This window comes from Lichenostomus cassidix, chromosome 25, assembly GCF_008360975.1.
Source record: "Lichenostomus cassidix isolate B80296 chromosome 25, HeHo_3.0, whole genome shotgun sequence".
Lineage (NCBI taxonomy): Eukaryota > Metazoa > Chordata > Aves > Passeriformes > Meliphagidae > Lichenostomus > Lichenostomus cassidix.
In genome coordinates this window covers 2636369-2653564 of record NC_139505.1, presented here as the reverse complement: position 1 = coordinate 2653564, position 17196 = coordinate 2636369, and the positions used below count along the sequence as shown (strand labels likewise).

The window sequence follows — 17196 nt, the reverse complement described above, 5'->3', positions numbered from 1 at the left end:
TGGGGTTTTTTCTGTGGTTTTTAAAAAGATTTTTTTGCAATTTTTCCAATCCCATCCGGATTTTTCCCCCACAGGATGTTTATTATTCCCGAGGAAAATCAAACAATCAAATCAAATTTCTGTCCCAACAGCTGCCATTTAATTCCATCCCCACCAAAAAAAAAAAATATTTTTTGGTTTTAAAAATAATTTTTAAATATCCTGGAATGATCCGCGGTGGAAAACTTTCCCTGGGAAATTCCAAATGGGATTTTTTTAACTGGAAATAAAATTTTTTTGAAGGAATTCTGTGATTTAATTAAATTAATTAAATTAATTTATTCGAATTAAGTAAATTAAATGAAATGGGCAGGTTGGAGCAATTTGGGGTTGGGGAAGAAATCTCTGCTTATAAATTCAAGATATTTAAGGTCCCTATAATAAATAAAATAAATAAAATAAATAAAATAAATAAAATAAATAAAATATATAAAATAAATAAAATATATAAAATATATAAAATAAATAAAATATATAAAATAAAATTATTATTATTATTATTATTATTATTATTATTATTATTATTATTATTATTTTCGGGTTCTATAAAACCCCAAAAGACAATTTTTTAACCTTTAATTCCTCAGTTCTCCTCGAGCTCGGAAGACAAAAAAACTCTCAAAAACAATCAGAAATTCGCTCCAAATTCAGATTTTTTCTCCTCATTTTTCCATCTCCCTCTACCCTCCTCTGGAAGGAATTTTGATTCTTAAATTTGGAGCCAATTTGAGCCAAAAAAAATGGAATTTTCCGGCGCTGGGATGTTTCCAATTGGGACATTTCCGCAGAAATTGGGGCAGAAAAATTCAATTTATATTTTTCACCATCAGCCTTGATTTATCTTCCAACCGCCCAGGGAATTCCCAAAATTTCCCGAGAGGAAAATTCCCAATTCCTCACGCCGAACCCCAGAGGTCACTGCGCCCTCGCGCTTCCCAGAGCTGAGGAAATTAATTGTGGAGTTAATTAAGATGTAATCAGCGATGGCTCGTTAGCTCCGCCCGGAGTCGCTCGGCGAGATCTTGGGGATAATTAAATATCTGCTGGTGGATTTCGGGTTTTTAGTGAATGTTTATTGAGTGGGGGAAATCTGAATTTAGTGGGGGAAATTATTATTGAATGAGGAAAATCTGAATTTAATGGGGAAATTCTTATTGAATGGGAAAAATCCTTACTGAATGGGGAAAATCTGAATTTAATGGGGAAAATCTGAATTTAATGGGGAAAATCTGAATTTAATGGGGAAAATCTGAATTTAATGGGGAAAATCTGAATTTAATGGGAAAATCCTGATTGAATGGGGAAAATGTGAATTTAATGGGGAAAATCGTGATTTAATGGGGAAAATATCTATTTAATGGGAAAATCCTTACTGAATGGGGAAAATCTGAATTTAGTGGGGAAAATCCTTATTGAATGGGGAAAATGTGAATTTAATGGGGAAAATCTGAATTTAATGGGGAAAATCGTTATTGAATGGGGAAAATCTGAATTTAATGGGGAAATCTGAATTTAGTGGGGGAAATCTGAATTTAATGGGGGAAATCCTGATTGAATGGGGAAAATCTGAATTTAGTGGGAAAATCCTGATTGAATGGGGAAAATCGTTATTGAATGGGGAAAATCTGAATTTAATGGGAAAATTGTTATTTAATGGGGAAAATCTGAATTTAATGGGGAAAATCGTTATTGAATGGGGAGAATCGTTATTGAGTGTGGAAAATTTGAATTTAATGGGAAAATACTTATTGAATGGGAAAAATCCTCATTGAATGGGGAAAATCTTAATTTAGTGGGGAAAATCCTGATTGAATGGGGAAAATCTGAATTTATTGGGGAAAATCTGAATTTAATGGGAAAATCCTGATTGAATAGGGAAAATATCTATTTAATGGATAAAACCTTTATTGAATGGATAAAATCTTAATGGGTAAAATCTTTATGGAAGGGATAAAATCTTAATTTAATGGATAAAAATCTTAATTTAATGGGTAAAAACCTTCATTTATTGGCTAAAATCTTCATTTAATGGGTAAAAATCTTCATTTAATGGGTAAAATTTTTATTGAATGGGTAAAATCTTCATTTAATAGGTAAAATCCTTATTTAATGGGGAAAATCTTTATAGAATTGGTAAAATATCTATTTAATGGGCAAAATCTTTATTGAATGGGGAAAATCTTTATTCAATATTTAGCAATCATTCCTTGATTCCATCACTCTTCGTTTAATAAAATACTCTAATAACTATTTTACATATTTATGTTGTTATTTATATTCCTATTTATATGATTTTATTATGTTTATTTATATTATTTATTCTATTTAACATATATTTTTATTTTTATTTTTATTTTTATTTTTATTTTTATTTTTATTTTTATTTAACCTGTTAAATTCCCCATGTCCTGCAAATCCTGCCTTTTCCAACCTTAATTACTTCGGAATTCTGTAATTTTAATTTATTTTTTTAACCTTCAAAGGATGGAAAATTGCTCCTGAGGAGTTTCATGATGGAAAAATTTGGAAAATTTTGGAAAATCGAGCTGTGCTTCTCCAGAATTTCCCTGGAGAAATCCAGGGAGCAGCTTTGGGGAAAATCAACCAGGATGAAGGGGAAAAGAGGAAAAAGAGGAAACTGGGGGAAAAATCTGGAAAAAAGGAGAGAAAAAATGGGGGAAAAAGGGGTAAAAATGGGGAAAAATGGGGGAAAAACTGGGAAAAAATGGGGAAAAATGGGAGAAAAACTGGGAAAAAAGGGGAAAAATGGGCGAAAAACTGGGAAAAAGGGAAAAATGGGCGAAAAACTGGGAAAAAAGGGGGAAAAAGGGGAAAAATGGGTGAAAAACTGGGAAAAAATGGGGGAAAATGGGTGAAAAGGGGTAAAAATGAGGAAAAATGGGGGAAAAACTGGGAAAAAAGGGGAAAAAATTGGTGAAAAACTGGGAAAAAAGGGGGGAAATGGGGGAAAAGTGGGAAAAAAGGGGGAAAAATTGGTGAAAAACTGGGAAAAAAGGGGGGAAATGGGGGAAATGTGGGAAAAAAGGGGGAAAATGGGGGAAAAACTGGGAAAAAGGGAAACCACGAGGCTGCAGTGCGATGCAACGAAGTTTTAATGAACCAGAAACACCTTTTTTTGCGAAGCCAGGGATCACAGAAAATCCATTTCCCAACGATTTCGGGGAATGTCCGAGCAAAGTCCTGCTCCGGGCAGCTGAGGAAATTTGGGATTCCGGGTGACATCCGCGGGAATTCCGGCGTTGGGTCCAAAAAATCGGGAATTCCGGAAGAGGCGGCGAGGGGGAAAAATGAGATGCTGAGTGGGAAGGAGGAGAAATGTCGGGAATTCAGAGGGATTGAGGGAATTCCGAACCCCAGCGGGAAGGAGGAGAAAAATCGGGAATTCCGAGGGATTGCGGGAATTCTGAATCTCAGCGGGAAGGAGGAGAAATATCGGGAATTCGGAGGGATTGAGGGAATTCCGAACCCCAGCGGGAAGGAGGAGAAAAATCGGGAATTCTGACGGATGGCAGGAATTCCAAACCCCAGCAGGAAGGAGGAGAAATATCGGGAATTCCGAGGGAATGTGGGAATTCCGAACCCCAGCGGGAAGGAGGAGAAATGTCGGGAATTCCGAGGGATTGCGGGAATTCCAAACCCCAGCAGGAAGGAGAAATATCGGGAATTCCGAGGGAATTGCGGGAATTCCGAATCCCGGCAGGAATGAGGAGAAATATCGGGAATTCCGAGGGATTGCAGGAATTCCAAACCCCAGTAGGAAGGAGGAAAAATATCGGGAATTCAGAGGGATGGCAGGAATTCCGAATCCCAGCAGGAAGGAGGAGAAATATTGGGAATTCTGACGGATTGCAGGAATTCCAAACCCCAGCAGGAAGGAGGAGAAATATCGGGAATTCTGACGGATTGCGGGAATTCCGAATCCCAGCGGGAAGGAGGAGAAATATTGGGAATTCCGAGGGATTGTGGGAATTCCAAACCCCGGCAGGAAGGAGGAGAAATGTCGGGAATTCGGAGGGATTGAGGGAATTCCGAACCCCAGCAGGACTGAGGAGAAAAACTGGGAATTCAGAGGGATTGAGGGAATTCCAAATCCCAGCGGGAAGGAGGAGAAATATCGGGAATTCGGAAGGGCAGCGGGAATTCCAAACCCCGGCAGGAAGGAGGAGAAATATTGGGAATTCTGACGGATTGCAGGAATTCCAAACCCCAGTAGGAAGGAGGAAAAATATCGGGAATTCCGAGGGATTGAGGGAATTCCGAACCCCGGCAGGAATGAGAAATATCGGGAATTCAGAGGGATTGAGGGAATTCCAAATCCCTGCGGGAAGGAGGAGAAAAATTGGGAATTCCGAGGGATTGCGGGAATTCCAAACCCCGGCAGGAAGGAGGAGAAATGTTGGGAATTCTGAGGGATTGCGGGAATTCCAAACCCCAGCAGGAAGGAGGAGAAAAACTGGGAATTCGGAGGGATGGCGGGAATTCCTCATCCTCGCGGATTTGGGATTTTTGGGAGGTCCTCAGCAGGGTCCGCAGGAGCCGCGGAACAGGCGGCTGAAGCGGCGGGACGAGGAGGCGCCGCACGATCCCGACGCCGAAACCCCATATCCGGAGCGAATTCCGGAATATCCCGGGAATGCCGCGGGTCCGTAAAGACCTCCGTAAGCCAGGGAGCCACCAAAAGCTGGAACTCCGGCAGATCCCACCACGGCTTGCTGCGGGAAGGAGCTGAGGATGGGCCCGGGGAAGGTGACCACCACCGGGGGCGGCTGGATGACCGCGGTGGAGTCGGGACACTGCCGGACACACGGCTCGTTGCAGCTGTTGGCCAGCGGCTGAGGGCGGGAGATGGCCGTGGCGGTGGGGCAGAGGTCGTAGCAGGACATTTCTGGGAAGAGGTGGAGGTGGGACTGGAATGGAGAGGAGGAGATGATGGTGAAAGTTGTGGATTTATGGGAAAGGGGAAGGAGGTTTGGGGGAGTTGGGGAATGTGGGGGATTGGGGTGGGGGAGAAGGGTTGGGTTGGGGGAGGTGGGATGGAGATGGAGATGGAGATGATGAGGATGGAGATGGGATGGAGATGGTGGTGGAGATGGGATAGAGATGGTGGTGGAGATGGGATGGAGATGGAGATGATGGAGATTGATGGAGATGTAGATGATGAGGATGGAGATGGAGATGGAGATGAGATGGAGATGGAGATGAGATGGAGATGGAGATGATGGAGATGGAGATGAAGATGATGGAGATGAAGGAGATGATGGAGATGGAGATGAGATGGAGGTGGAGATGGGAGGGGATGGAGATGAGATGGAGGTGGAGATGGAGGTGGAGATGAGATGGTGGTGGAGATGGGATGGAGATGAAGATGATGGAAATAGGGATGGAGATGGAGATGGAATGGGATGGAGATGATGGAGATGATGGGGATGGAGATGATGGGGATGATGGAGATGGAGATGAGATGGAGATGGAGATGGAGATAGGATGGAGATGAGATGGAGATGGAGATGGAGATAGGATGGAGATGGTGGTGGAGATGGAGATGAGATGGGATAGAGATGGAGATGATGGAGATGGAGATGAAGATGATGGAGATGAAGGAGATGATGGCAATGGGGATGGAGATGGAGATGAGATGGAGGTGGAGATGGAATGGGATGGAGATGAGATGGAGATGATGGAGATGATGGAGGTGGAGATAGAGGTGGAGATGGAGATGAGATGGAGATGATGGAGATGGAGATGGAATGGGATAGAGATGGGATGGAGATGAGATGGAGATGGGATGGAGGTGGAGATGGAGATGATGGAGATGGGATGGAGATGGAGATGGTGGAGGTGGAGATGGAGATGAAATGGGATGGAGATGGAGATGGAATGGGACAGGACAGGACCAAGAACTCAGCTCCAACCCCACATTTCCTCCTCCTTTCCTTCCCCTTTTCCTCCCAATCTCCCCAATTCAGTCAGCGACTGAAACGCAGAAAAATTCAGCATTTTAAAATTTTTGCCATCCTACATTTTCACTCTCCTCTCAGCCCAGGAATGGCCAAATATGAATTACAGTGGGAAAAAAAAAAAATCCTAAATAAAAAATTACTCAAACCTTGGGCTTCCCTCCTAATATTTGCCAAGATATTAGGAAAATTAAAGTAAAATATTTGCCGAGATATTAGGAAAATTAAAGTAAATATTTGCCGAGATATTAGGAAAATTAAAGTAAAATATTTGCCGAGATGTTAGGAAAATTAAAGTAAAACATTTGCCAAGATATTGGGAAAATTAAAGTAAAATATTTGCCGAGATATTAGGAAAATTAAAGTAAAACATTTGCCAAGATATTGGGAAAATTAAAGTAAAATATTTGCCGAGATATTAGGAAAATTAAAGTAAAACATTTGCCGAGATATTAGGAAAATTAAAGTAAAATAGTTGCCGAGATATTGGGAAAATTAAAGTAAAATATTTGCCGAGATATTAGGAAAATTAAAGTAAAACACTTGCCGAGATATTAGGAAAATGAAAGTAAAACATTTGCCGAGATATTAGGAAAATTAAAGTAAAATATTTGCCGAGATATTAGGAAAATTAAAGTAAAATATTTGCCGAGATATTAGGAAAATTAAAGTAAAACATTTGCCGAGATATTAGGAAAATTAAAGTAAAATACTTGCCGAGATATTAGGAAAATTAAAGTAAAATATTTGCCGAGATATTAGGAAAATTAAAGTAAAATATTTGCTGAGATGTTAGGAAAATTAAAGTAAAATATTTGCCAAGATATTAGGAAAATTAAAGTAAAATATTTGCCGAGATATTAGGAAAATTAAAGTAAAATACTTGCCGAGATATTAGGAAAATGAAAGTAAAACATTTGCCGAGATATTAGGAACATTAAAAATTTAAAGAATGAGAAGAAGAAAAAAGCAAAAACACAGGGTGGAAAATTATTTTAATTGTCGCGAACAGCAATAAAAAATAACAATAAAAAGCAAAAAAAACCAGAATAATCAAATAATAAAAAAACCCAAAGGAATTCCAAGGCTGGGAAAGGAACGAAAATCATCAAACTCACCTTCTGGAGAGGAGGAGAACAGGAGAATTGCGACAAATCTCCGCGGAGCTGCCGGTTTTATACGAACCCCAAATCCACCCCGAAGTGACGAAATCACCCCAAAGTGACGAAATCACCCCAAATCTCGGCGCGGCACCATCGGCACATTCCAGCCGGGATTTGCCGGAATTTTCCGTCCCGCCCAGGAGCGCGAATTAAACTCCCATTATTGGGCATTTCCTTCATTAGCTGATGAGTTTAATTGGAGGTAAAAATCTGGTGTTGGGGACAGGGTTGGGTTTGGGGATTTGGGTTTTTTGGGGATTTGGGGTTTTGGATTTCTTGTCGCTCCTGACGGCAGATTTTGGGGTGGAGAGCTTGGAGAGGTGGAAGGAATCCAAAAGGTTTTTGTGGATTTTTGGGTTTGGCTGCCGGGATTGGGAAATACCCGATTTTTTTTGAAAACGCAATATTTTAGTTATTCGAACCTAAAATAGGGTTTGAATCAGAGTTTTCCAAATTCTGGGTGGAGAAAAGGTCAAAACCACCCCAAAAAATGTAAAATAAACACATTTCTATGCCAAAACTGGGAGTTTTTTTCCCCCAAATTTTGGGAATTCCCCAGGAGATTATAGGAATAATTCCTCCAGAAGTGATTACAGGAATAATTTTCCCCCAGAAGGTGTCCCAATATTTTTTTTGGGTGTCCCAATATTTTTTTTTGGGTGTCCCAATATTTTTTTTTGGGTGTCCCAATATTTTTTTTTGGGTGTCCCAATATTTTTTTTTTGGGTGTGTTTTTAAACGCTTCCCAAACCCTCCTTAACAATTTATTATTGCGATATAAATAGGTGGTTGTGTTCTGACAGCCCAGCGTTTTTGAAACGTGATTGGAATTAAATTTTCATTTCAAAATTAAAAATATTCTTATTGAAAAGAAATATTAAAAATATTCTTAAAAAATTAAAAACAATTTTTAAAATTTTTATTTTTATTAAAGAATAAAAGGTAAAAATTTATTCTTATTAATTCTTATTATTAATAATAATATTTATTCTTATTAAAAATAAAAGGTAAAAAATTGAAAAATTATTTGTCCAGGTGAGCTTTTGCTGTTCCCTTCAGCTCTTGGCTTCTCACCTCAAAATTTCAGTGGATTTTCTTGTAAAATTTAAATTTTCATTTATTTCTCTGAGTTTCTTTATCAGCGCAGATATTTTAATTCACATTTTCTCTGCTTGTAGCACAAAAATCTGCCTGAACACCCTGGAGACAAAACCTGCATCTGGATGGTTTAAAAAAAAAAAATTATAATTTTATTATTTTATAGTTTTATAAAATAATTTTATAATTTTATAATTCCACTGAAAAGTGCAGGATGGCCTCGTCCAAAAATTGAATTCTTTTGCAGCACAAAAATCTGCCTGAACGCATGAGAGACAAAACCTGGAGGTTTTAAAAAAATATTTCATATTTCCACTGAAAACTGCAGGATTGAGTTAGAGAATCAATTGGAATCCAAATCTGAATTCCAACTCCGTGTAAAACTCGCTGATTTCAGAAGAAAACGAGTTTAAAAAAAAAAAAAAAATATATATATATAAAAAATAAAAATAAAAACTATTAAAAAATATAAATATTAAAAATATATAAAATATATAAAATATAAAAATATAAAAATATAAAAATATAAATAATATAAAAATATAAAAATATAAAAATATAAAAATATAAAACTATAAAAATATAAAAATATAAAAATATAAAAATATAAAATATAAAAAATATAAAAATATAAAAATATATAAAAAATAAAATATAAAAATATAAAAATATAAAAATATAAAAATAGAAAAATAAAAATAGAAAAATATAAAATATATAAAAATATAAAAATATTAAAATATATAAAATATAAAAATATAGAATATAAAAATATATAAAAATATAAAAAATAAAAAAATAAAAATAAAAAAATTTTAAAATATTTTAATCTACCACGCGTGAATAAGGCAAAACCAAAAACCTTGCACCTCCAAGCAGATAAAAACGATGATTAAGACTCGAGGCAGCCTAATTACCCCAGCTAACGAGAGGCGAAGGAACGAAATCCGCGTTGTCATCCCGAAACCTCACGGGAACCTCGCCAGGCGCGAACCTCCACCAACTCACCGCCGAGATGAAAGGAAACCTCCGGGGCTGTAATCTGCGTTTCGCGCCGCGTCAGACACCCCAACCGACTCGTAAAACGTAAAATAAACTCAAAACGTTGAGCAAAAAAAAATCTCTTTCGCCACCCGCGGGGCGACCTGGGCGTGATGAACGCGGTTGACGGGAGGTTGGTGGGAATCCCAAAAAGTCCCTCCTCGAAACTGAGGAATTATTGCGGTTGGGAAAGAGATTTGAGGTCGTCGAGGTTGAGTTGGGTTTGATCCCCAGTTGGTCATTCCAAAATCTGGGGATTCCCTCCTGGACACCTCCAGGTGTGGGAATTTGGGTTTTTTTAGGTTTTTGATTTTCGTTTTTTGAGGGAGATTGTTAGGTTGGGAAAGAAGTCCAAGGTTGAGTCCGAGCTTAACCCAGGAATTCCCTCCTGGACACCTCCAGGCGTGGAAATTTGGGTTTTTTTAGGTTTTTGATTTTTGTTTTTTGAGGGAGATCGTTAGGTTGGGAAAGAAGTCGGAGGTTGAGTCCGAGCTAGGATCGACCCCAGAAAAAATCCCAGGAATTCCCTGGACACCTCCAGGCGTGGAACTGTTTTTTTGGGGTTTTTGATTTTTATTTTTTAAGGGAGATCATGAGATTATTAGGTTGGGAAAGAACTCCAAGGTTGAGTCCGAGCTGGGATCGATCCCAGAAAAAATCCCAGGAATTCCCTCCTGGACACCTCCAGGGGTGGAAATTTGGGGGTTTTTTAGGTTTTTGATTTTTGTTTTTTGAGGGAGATCATTAGGTTGGGAATGAAGTCCAAGGTTGAGTCCGAGCTTAACCCAGGAATTCCCTCCTGGACACCTCCAGGCATGGAAATTTGGGTTTTTTTAGGTTTTTGATTTTTGTTTTTTGAGGGAGATTATTAGGGTGGGAAAGAAGTCCAAGGTTGAGTCCGAGCTGGGATTGATCGCAGAAAAAATCCCAGGAATTCCCTCCTGGACACCTCCAGCCATGGGAATCCAAACCTTCCCGAGGATTTTCCCTTTTCCAGCAGGAATTTCCCCAAATTCCCACCTGTCAGATCCCGAAATTCCCCTTTTTTCCGGGATGAGCTCCCCCAGGATCCCTCTGCATTCTCCATTCCCTCCTCCTGCTGGAAAATTCCCTGGAAAATCCCAATTTTCCCACTTCCCCACTTCCCTCTTCCCCTGCTTGTCCAAGAACTGCACACAGATTTTCCCATTTCCACCACAAAATTTTCCATTTTCCCATTTCCACCACGAAATTTTCCATTTTCCCATTTCCACCACAAGATTTTCCACTTTCCCATTTCCACCACAAAAATTTTCCATTTTCCCATTTCCACCACGAAATTTTCCCATTTCCACCACGAAATTTTCCATTTTCCCATTTCCATCACGAGATTTTCCCATTTTCCCATTTCCACCACAAAAATTTTCCACTTTCCCATTTCCACCACGAGATTTTCCCATTTCCACCACAAAATTTTCCACTTTCCCATTTCCACCAGGAAATTTTCCCGTTTCTACCACAAGATTTTCCATTTTCCCATTTCCACCACGAGATTTTCCACTTTCCCATTTCCACCACGAAATTTTCCCATTTCCACCACAAAATTTTCCATTTTCCCATTTCCACCAGGAAATTTTCCCATTTCCACCATGAGATTTTCCCATTTTCCCATTTCCACCACGAAATTTTCCGTTTTCCCATCTCCACCACGAAATTTTCCATTTTCCCATTTCCACCACGAAATTTTCCATTTTCCTAATTTTCCATTTTCCCAATTTTCCATTTTCCCATTTCCACCACGAGATTTTCCATTTTCCCATTTCCACCACGAGATTTTCCATTTTCCCACTTCCACCACGAAATTTTCCCATTTCCACCACGAAATTTTTCCATTTTCCCATTTCCACCACGAGATTTTCCACTTTCCCATTTCCACCACGAGATTTTCCATTTTCCTAATTTTCCATTTTCCCAATTTTCCATTTTCCCATTTCCACCACGAGATTTTCCATTTTCCCATTTCCACCACGAGATTTTCCATTTTCCCACTTCCACCACGAAATTTTCCCATTTCCACCACGAAATTTTTCCATTTTCCCATTTCCACCACGAGATTTTCCACTTTCCCATTTCCACCACGAGATTTTCCATTTTCCTAATTTTCCATTTTCCCAATTTTCCATTTTCCCATTTCCACCACGAGATTTTCCATTTTCCCATTTCCACCACGAGATTTTCCATTTTCCTAATTTTCCATTTTCCCATTTCCACCACAAAATTTTCCCATTTCCACCACAAAATTTTCCATTTTCCCATTTCTACCATGAGATTTTCCATTTTCCCATTTCCACCACAAAATTTTCCACTTTCCCATTTCCACCACGAGATTTTCCCATTTCCACCACAAAATTTTCCACTTTCCCATTTCCACCACGAAATTTTCCCATTTTCCCATTTCCACCACGAGATTTTCCATTTTCCTAATTTTCCATTTTCCCAATTTTCCATTTTCCCATTTCCACTACGAAATTTTCCCATTTCCACCACAAAATTTTCCATTTTCCCATTTCCACCACGAGATTTTCCATTTTCCCATTTCCACCACGAGATTTTCCATTTTCCACCACGAGATTTTCCATTTTCCCTCCTCCTCGTCCCACAGAAATTCCTCCCCGGGGTCACTCTGTCACACTCTGTCACGTTTCCCGCTGACCAAGGACTGTCCTAACCCCAGGCTGGTGGCTCAGCAGTGTCACCACCTTGTCCTCTGTCCCTTCCCTCCGAAGGATCTCAGAGCTCTGGTTAATCGCTGCTCAAGGGCTCCTTTCATGGTCGGAGCTTTCCTGTCCGCTCTCCTCACCACAACAGATTTTTGGGCACATTTTTTAGGTCCTGGCAGGAGGTAGAAACACTTTCTGACTGATTTTCAGGTCCTGGCAGGAAGTAAACTGATTTTCTGGCACATTTTTCAGGTCCTGGCAGGAGTTAGACAGAATTTCTGACTGATTTTCAGGTCCTGGCAGGAAGCAAACATTTTTCTGCAGATTTTTCAGGTCCTGGAAGGAGATAGAAACACTTTCTGACTGATTTTCAGGTCCTGGCAGGAGATAGACAGATTTTCTGATGGATTTTCAGGTTCTGGCAGGAAACAAACATTTTCCTGCACATTTTTCAGGTCCTGGCAGGAGATTAGACAGAATTTCTGACTGATTTTCAGGTCCTGGCAGGAAGGAAACAGATTTTCCTGCAAAGTTTTTACGTCCTGACAGGAAATAAACAGATTTTCCTGCAGATTTTTCAGGTCCTGGCAGGAGGTAGACAGACTTTCTGACTGATTTTCAGGTCCTGGCAGGAGATTAGACAGAATTTCTGACTGATTTTCAGGTCCTGGCAGGAGGTAGAAACACTTCCTGACTGATTTTCAGGTCCTGGCAGGAGATTAGACAGAATTTGTGACTGATTTTTCAGGTCCTGGTAGGAGATAGAAACACTTTCTGACTGATTTTCAGGTCCTGGCAGGAAATAAACAGATTTTTCTGCCTATTTTCCAGGTCCTGGCAGGAGTTAGAAACACTTTCTGACTGATTTTCAGGTCCTGGCAGGAGGTAGACAGACTTCCTGACAGATTTTTCAGGTCCTGGCAGGAGGTAGAAACACTTCCTGACAGATTTTCAGGTCCTGGCAGGAGGTAGAAACACTTTCTGACTGATTTTCAGGTCCTGGCAGGAGATAGACAGACTTTCTGACAGATTTTCAGGTCCTGGCAGGAGGTAGAACCCCCTGGCTGTTGTTTGGACACCACTGGGGAAGCTCTGAGTTTTGCTGGGAGATTAATTCAATTTTACACACACAACACTGGAATAAAACCAAATAAAAATCAGATTTTTCACTGCTTGTTTTGGTAATAAACACTGAGACTTTTCCTGGATTCTCCATCCAGTTGCAGAGCAGATTTTGACATTTTTAATTCAATTTTACTTTAAATTTCTGCTCAGAAATTCTCCAAACGTGTTGATGCTCAACAATTCTGTTTTTCTGGAGGGAAATTCACACCCTGAGATCTTTTGGCAGCAAAACCGGATGAAGAAAATTCCTCACGAGATAAAAATCTGCCTGAATCAGGAGGTAATTTTGTGTTTTGCTGATAAAACTAAAAGATATTCTGTGCGATTTGGTTTCAGGCTACTTATAAAATATGGACAAAAATTCTGTTTATATTTCAGGATTTATGATTTAAACATTTTTTATAAATATTTTTATATTTATATATTTTATATATATAAATATATATATATAAAATATATCTATAACATATATATTTTTCTATAAATATATATAAATATATATATTTATAAATATATTTGTATATTTCTATTTATATATTTCCATTTATATATTATATATAATATATTTTATATTATATTTTATATATTATATAATATATATTTTATCTTTTATAAAATATTATCTATTATATATTATATATTATATATTACATATCATATATTTTACATTTTACATTTTACATTTTAATATCTTATATATATATTATATATTATATATTTTACATTTTAATATTTTAATATTTTTTAAAATTTAAACATAATTTTTATAAACAAATTCAAACAGAACCGCAGAAGTCCCAAACGGAGGCGATGCAAAGTGAGAGGGAATTGGAATTTTTTTAGCCAAATTTTGGCTTTCCAGGACCTGAAGGGGTGACAAGGGACACGGGGACAGACAAATTCCAAGGGCCTGGAGTGACTCCAGGAGGGAATGGACAAATTTGGGGACACAAAACCCACCACGAGGATTTTCAGTGATGCAACAGAGATTTTATTGAGAACAAAAGAACAAAAACAACACCGAGGGTGGGAACAGGAGGTGGCAGAGCTTGAATGTCACTTCAGCCCGTCACTCATCCGGTCCCAGGGGTGACAAAGCAGGAGACGACGAGGAGCTGAACCCGAGGAGGAATTGGGAAAGGATTTGAAGGATTTGCGTTTCGCGGTTTCCTTCGACGCCATCCGGAGGGTTTTCTCCGCGGCGCTCAGCAGGACCAGCAGCTGCCGTAGCGGCCGTAGCGGCCGGACCACGAGGAGTAGGGGCTGCAGTAGCCAGAGCCAAAGGATCTCCCCGAGCCCCACAGGCCCCGGTAGCCCCCATAGCCCCACAGCCCCCCATAGCCCCCCAACCCATAGCCCCCATAGCCATAGGGACCCCCATAGAGCCCCCCGGAGCCCAGCGAGCCGTAACCCCCATAGCCAAATCCCCCAGAGCCAAATCCCCCATAGCCCAGCGAGGCCCCCGAGGCTCCCAGCACAGGCGCTCCGGCAGATCCCACCACGGAATCCTGCGGGAAGGAGCTCAGGATGGGCCCGGGCAGAGTGACCACCACGGCGGGAGGCTGGATGACCGCGGTGGAGTCGGGGCACTGCCGGACACACGGCTCGTTGCCGCTGTCCGCCAGGGGCTGAGGCCGCAGGACGCCGCAGGCAGAGCTGGGGTAAAGGTCGTAGCAGGGCATTCTGGAGGGGCGGAGGAGGTCAGCGGACACTGGGGAGGGAACAAACACAAATTCCGTGGATAAAATGGTCATAAAATGGTCATAAAATGGTTATAAAATGGTTATAAAATGGTTATAAGTTGGACAAACCTCTTGAGGCTAATTTACCTTCAAGCTTATCCCAAATCCATCTACACAGACAAATATCAAGAACTCCCACGATAAAAATCCATTAAAAATTTCTGTTGGCTGAACAAACTTCCTGCCGAGGCTTTGCAAGCTGCTTTGGTGGCTCTGATTTCTACTAATTTCTACTAATTTCTACTAATTTCTGCTAATTTCTACTGATTTCTACTAATTTCTACTGATTTCTACTAATTTCTACTGATTTCTACTGATTTCTACTAATTTCTACTAATTTCTACTGATTTCTACTAATTTCTACTAATTTCTACTAATTTCTACTGATTTCTGCTAATTTCTACTAATTTCTACTAATTTCTACTAATTTCTACTAACAGGAAACGACACTTGAAAACCCCTGGTTTTGCCATTTCAAACCCAAACACATCCATTTCCAACACCAAAAGAAAATAACAATCATTGCAAAATAATCTGGCATTGTTAAGAACCTCAGAATCCTTCTGGGTGATCCCAACCTCGATCAAAACCAGGAGAAAACAAATCCTGGGATTTTTTGGAAGGAGATCCCACGGAAGGATCCTTACCTTTCTCGGGGAGCTGAACGAAGCGAGGAAGGCGAAGTGGAGAGCTCCGGGTCGGGAGAGCTTTTATACCATCCTGGAGATCCTGGGGATGATCCAAGGAGCAATTTGGGGATGTTCATAATTAGGACAAACCCATAACGAATGCGACACGTCGCTCCTCAAAGTTCTGCTGACTCCTCGTTTGTTGGCTGGTCCGAAGTCTCGTGAAACGTGATTTGTGGGTTTCGTCACCCAATTTTCTTTCATCTCCGCTGGGGACAAATCATCTCCACTGCTGTTATCGTTCCGTCCCCAGCCCTGGAGCTACGGCAGGAATTATCCCAAATATCCCCAGCAGCTTCTCCGTCATTAATGCCAAAACCTGTCTGCTCGCTTGGGGTCACCTGGTGTGCAGAGGTGGTTTTTTTTCCATTAAAAAACACCTGGAAATGTGTTTTAGAGCATTGGAAAAAATACCTGGAAATGTGTTTTAGAGCTTTGAAAAAAATACCTGGAAATGTGTTTTAGAGCATTAAAAAAAATACCTGGAAATGTGTTTTAGAGCATTGAAAAAAATGCCTGGAAATGTGTTTTAGAGCATTAAAAAAAATACCTGGAAATGTATTTTAGAGCATTGGAAAAAATACCTGGAATTGTGTTTTAGAGCATTGAAAAAAATACCTGGAAATGTGTTTTAGAGCATTGAAAAAAATACCTGGAATGTGTTTTGGAGCATTAAAAAAAATACCTGGAAATGTGTTTTAGAGCATTGGAAAAAATACCTGGAAATGTATTTTAGAGAAACTAAATAAATGGTTTAGAGCAACTCTGGAAATGTATTTCAGAGCGACTGAATAAATGATTTAGAGCAACTCTGAAAATGTACTTTAAAGTGATTAAATAAATGGTTTAGAGCAATTCTGGAAATATATTTTAGAGCAACTGAATAAATGGTTTAGAGCAACTCTGGAAATATATTTTAGAGCATTAAAAAAAAAAAACCTGGAAATGTGTTTTAGAGCAACTAAATAAACAGTTTAGAGCATTAAAAAAAATACCTGTAAGTGTGTTTTAGAGCAACTAAATAAATGATTTAGAGCAACTCTGGAAATGTATTTTAGAGCAACTGAATAAATTATTTAGAGCAAATAAATAAATGATTTAGAGCAACTCTGTGGTCATAATTTCTAATTATATCAGTCTCAGCTACATAATGAGAAGAGAGAAAAATAGAGAAATATGGAATTATGGAGCCCAAAGGATATGGAACCCAAAGAAAAGCGTGGAAATAATCTTGTGGTGCTCAAATGGTTTTTATTACAGAATCCTGGGATTATTTGGGTTGGAAAAACCCTCCAAGATCATCGACTCCAAGCTGTGATTGATCCCCACCTGGTCAGCCTCATGAACATCCAGGAATTCCTTGGAATTCCTGTGGTTGTCCCATCCCTGGAAGCGTTTTGACTAAAACACTCACAAAATTCTTGTTTTCACCCAAAAATTTTTATTTCTAACTCCTCACTGTGGGGGGGGAAAAAAACCCTGAAGGTGCAGAAATCCCAAATATTCAGCCTGGAACTGATGGTGACAATGACACCAATAAACGGACTGAGGGTTTTTTTTGTGATGTCATTCCATAATTGTGAGGCGCCTAAATCCACCTCCTCCGTGCCTCTAATCCACTG

At 39.4% G+C, this 17196-nt stretch overlaps 4 protein-coding genes across 6 annotated transcripts in view; 1 reads left to right on the top strand and 3 right to left on the bottom strand.

The window, feature by feature from the left end:
- Positions 1-17196, top strand: part of LOC146427326 (uncharacterized) — a 98597-nt gene that overhangs the window by 67393 nt on the left and 14008 nt on the right. The window lies entirely within an intron of this gene.
- The window catches only part of LOC146427327 (uncharacterized), a 98991-nt gene that overhangs the window by 71483 nt on the left and 10312 nt on the right, over positions 1-17196 (bottom strand). The window lies entirely within an intron of this gene.
- LOC146427330 (scale keratin-like) lies at positions 4559-4943 on the bottom strand. The gene has a single exon (XM_085082160.1). It carries the CDS (start codon positions 4941-4943, stop codon positions 4578-4580), a length of 366 nt encoding a protein of 121 aa, XP_084938286.1. The 3' UTR covers positions 4559-4577.
- Positions 14337-14850, bottom strand: LOC146427329 (scale keratin-like). Its single transcript, XM_085082486.1, has one exon. The coding sequence runs from the start codon at positions 14823-14825 to the stop codon at positions 14349-14351; it is 477 nt and encodes a 158-aa protein (XP_084938612.1). The 5' UTR covers positions 14826-14850; the 3' UTR covers positions 14337-14348.

What these genes read in the sequence shown, in the direction of transcription:
- LOC146427330 (XM_085082160.1), bottom strand. Translation starts at nt 4,943, where the DNA reads ATGTCCTGCTACGACCTCTGCCCCACCGCCACGGCCATCTCCCGCCCT.
- LOC146427329 (XM_085082486.1), bottom strand. Translation starts at nt 14,825, where the DNA reads ATGCCCTGCTACGACCTTTACCCCAGCTCTGCCTGCGGCGTCCTGCGG.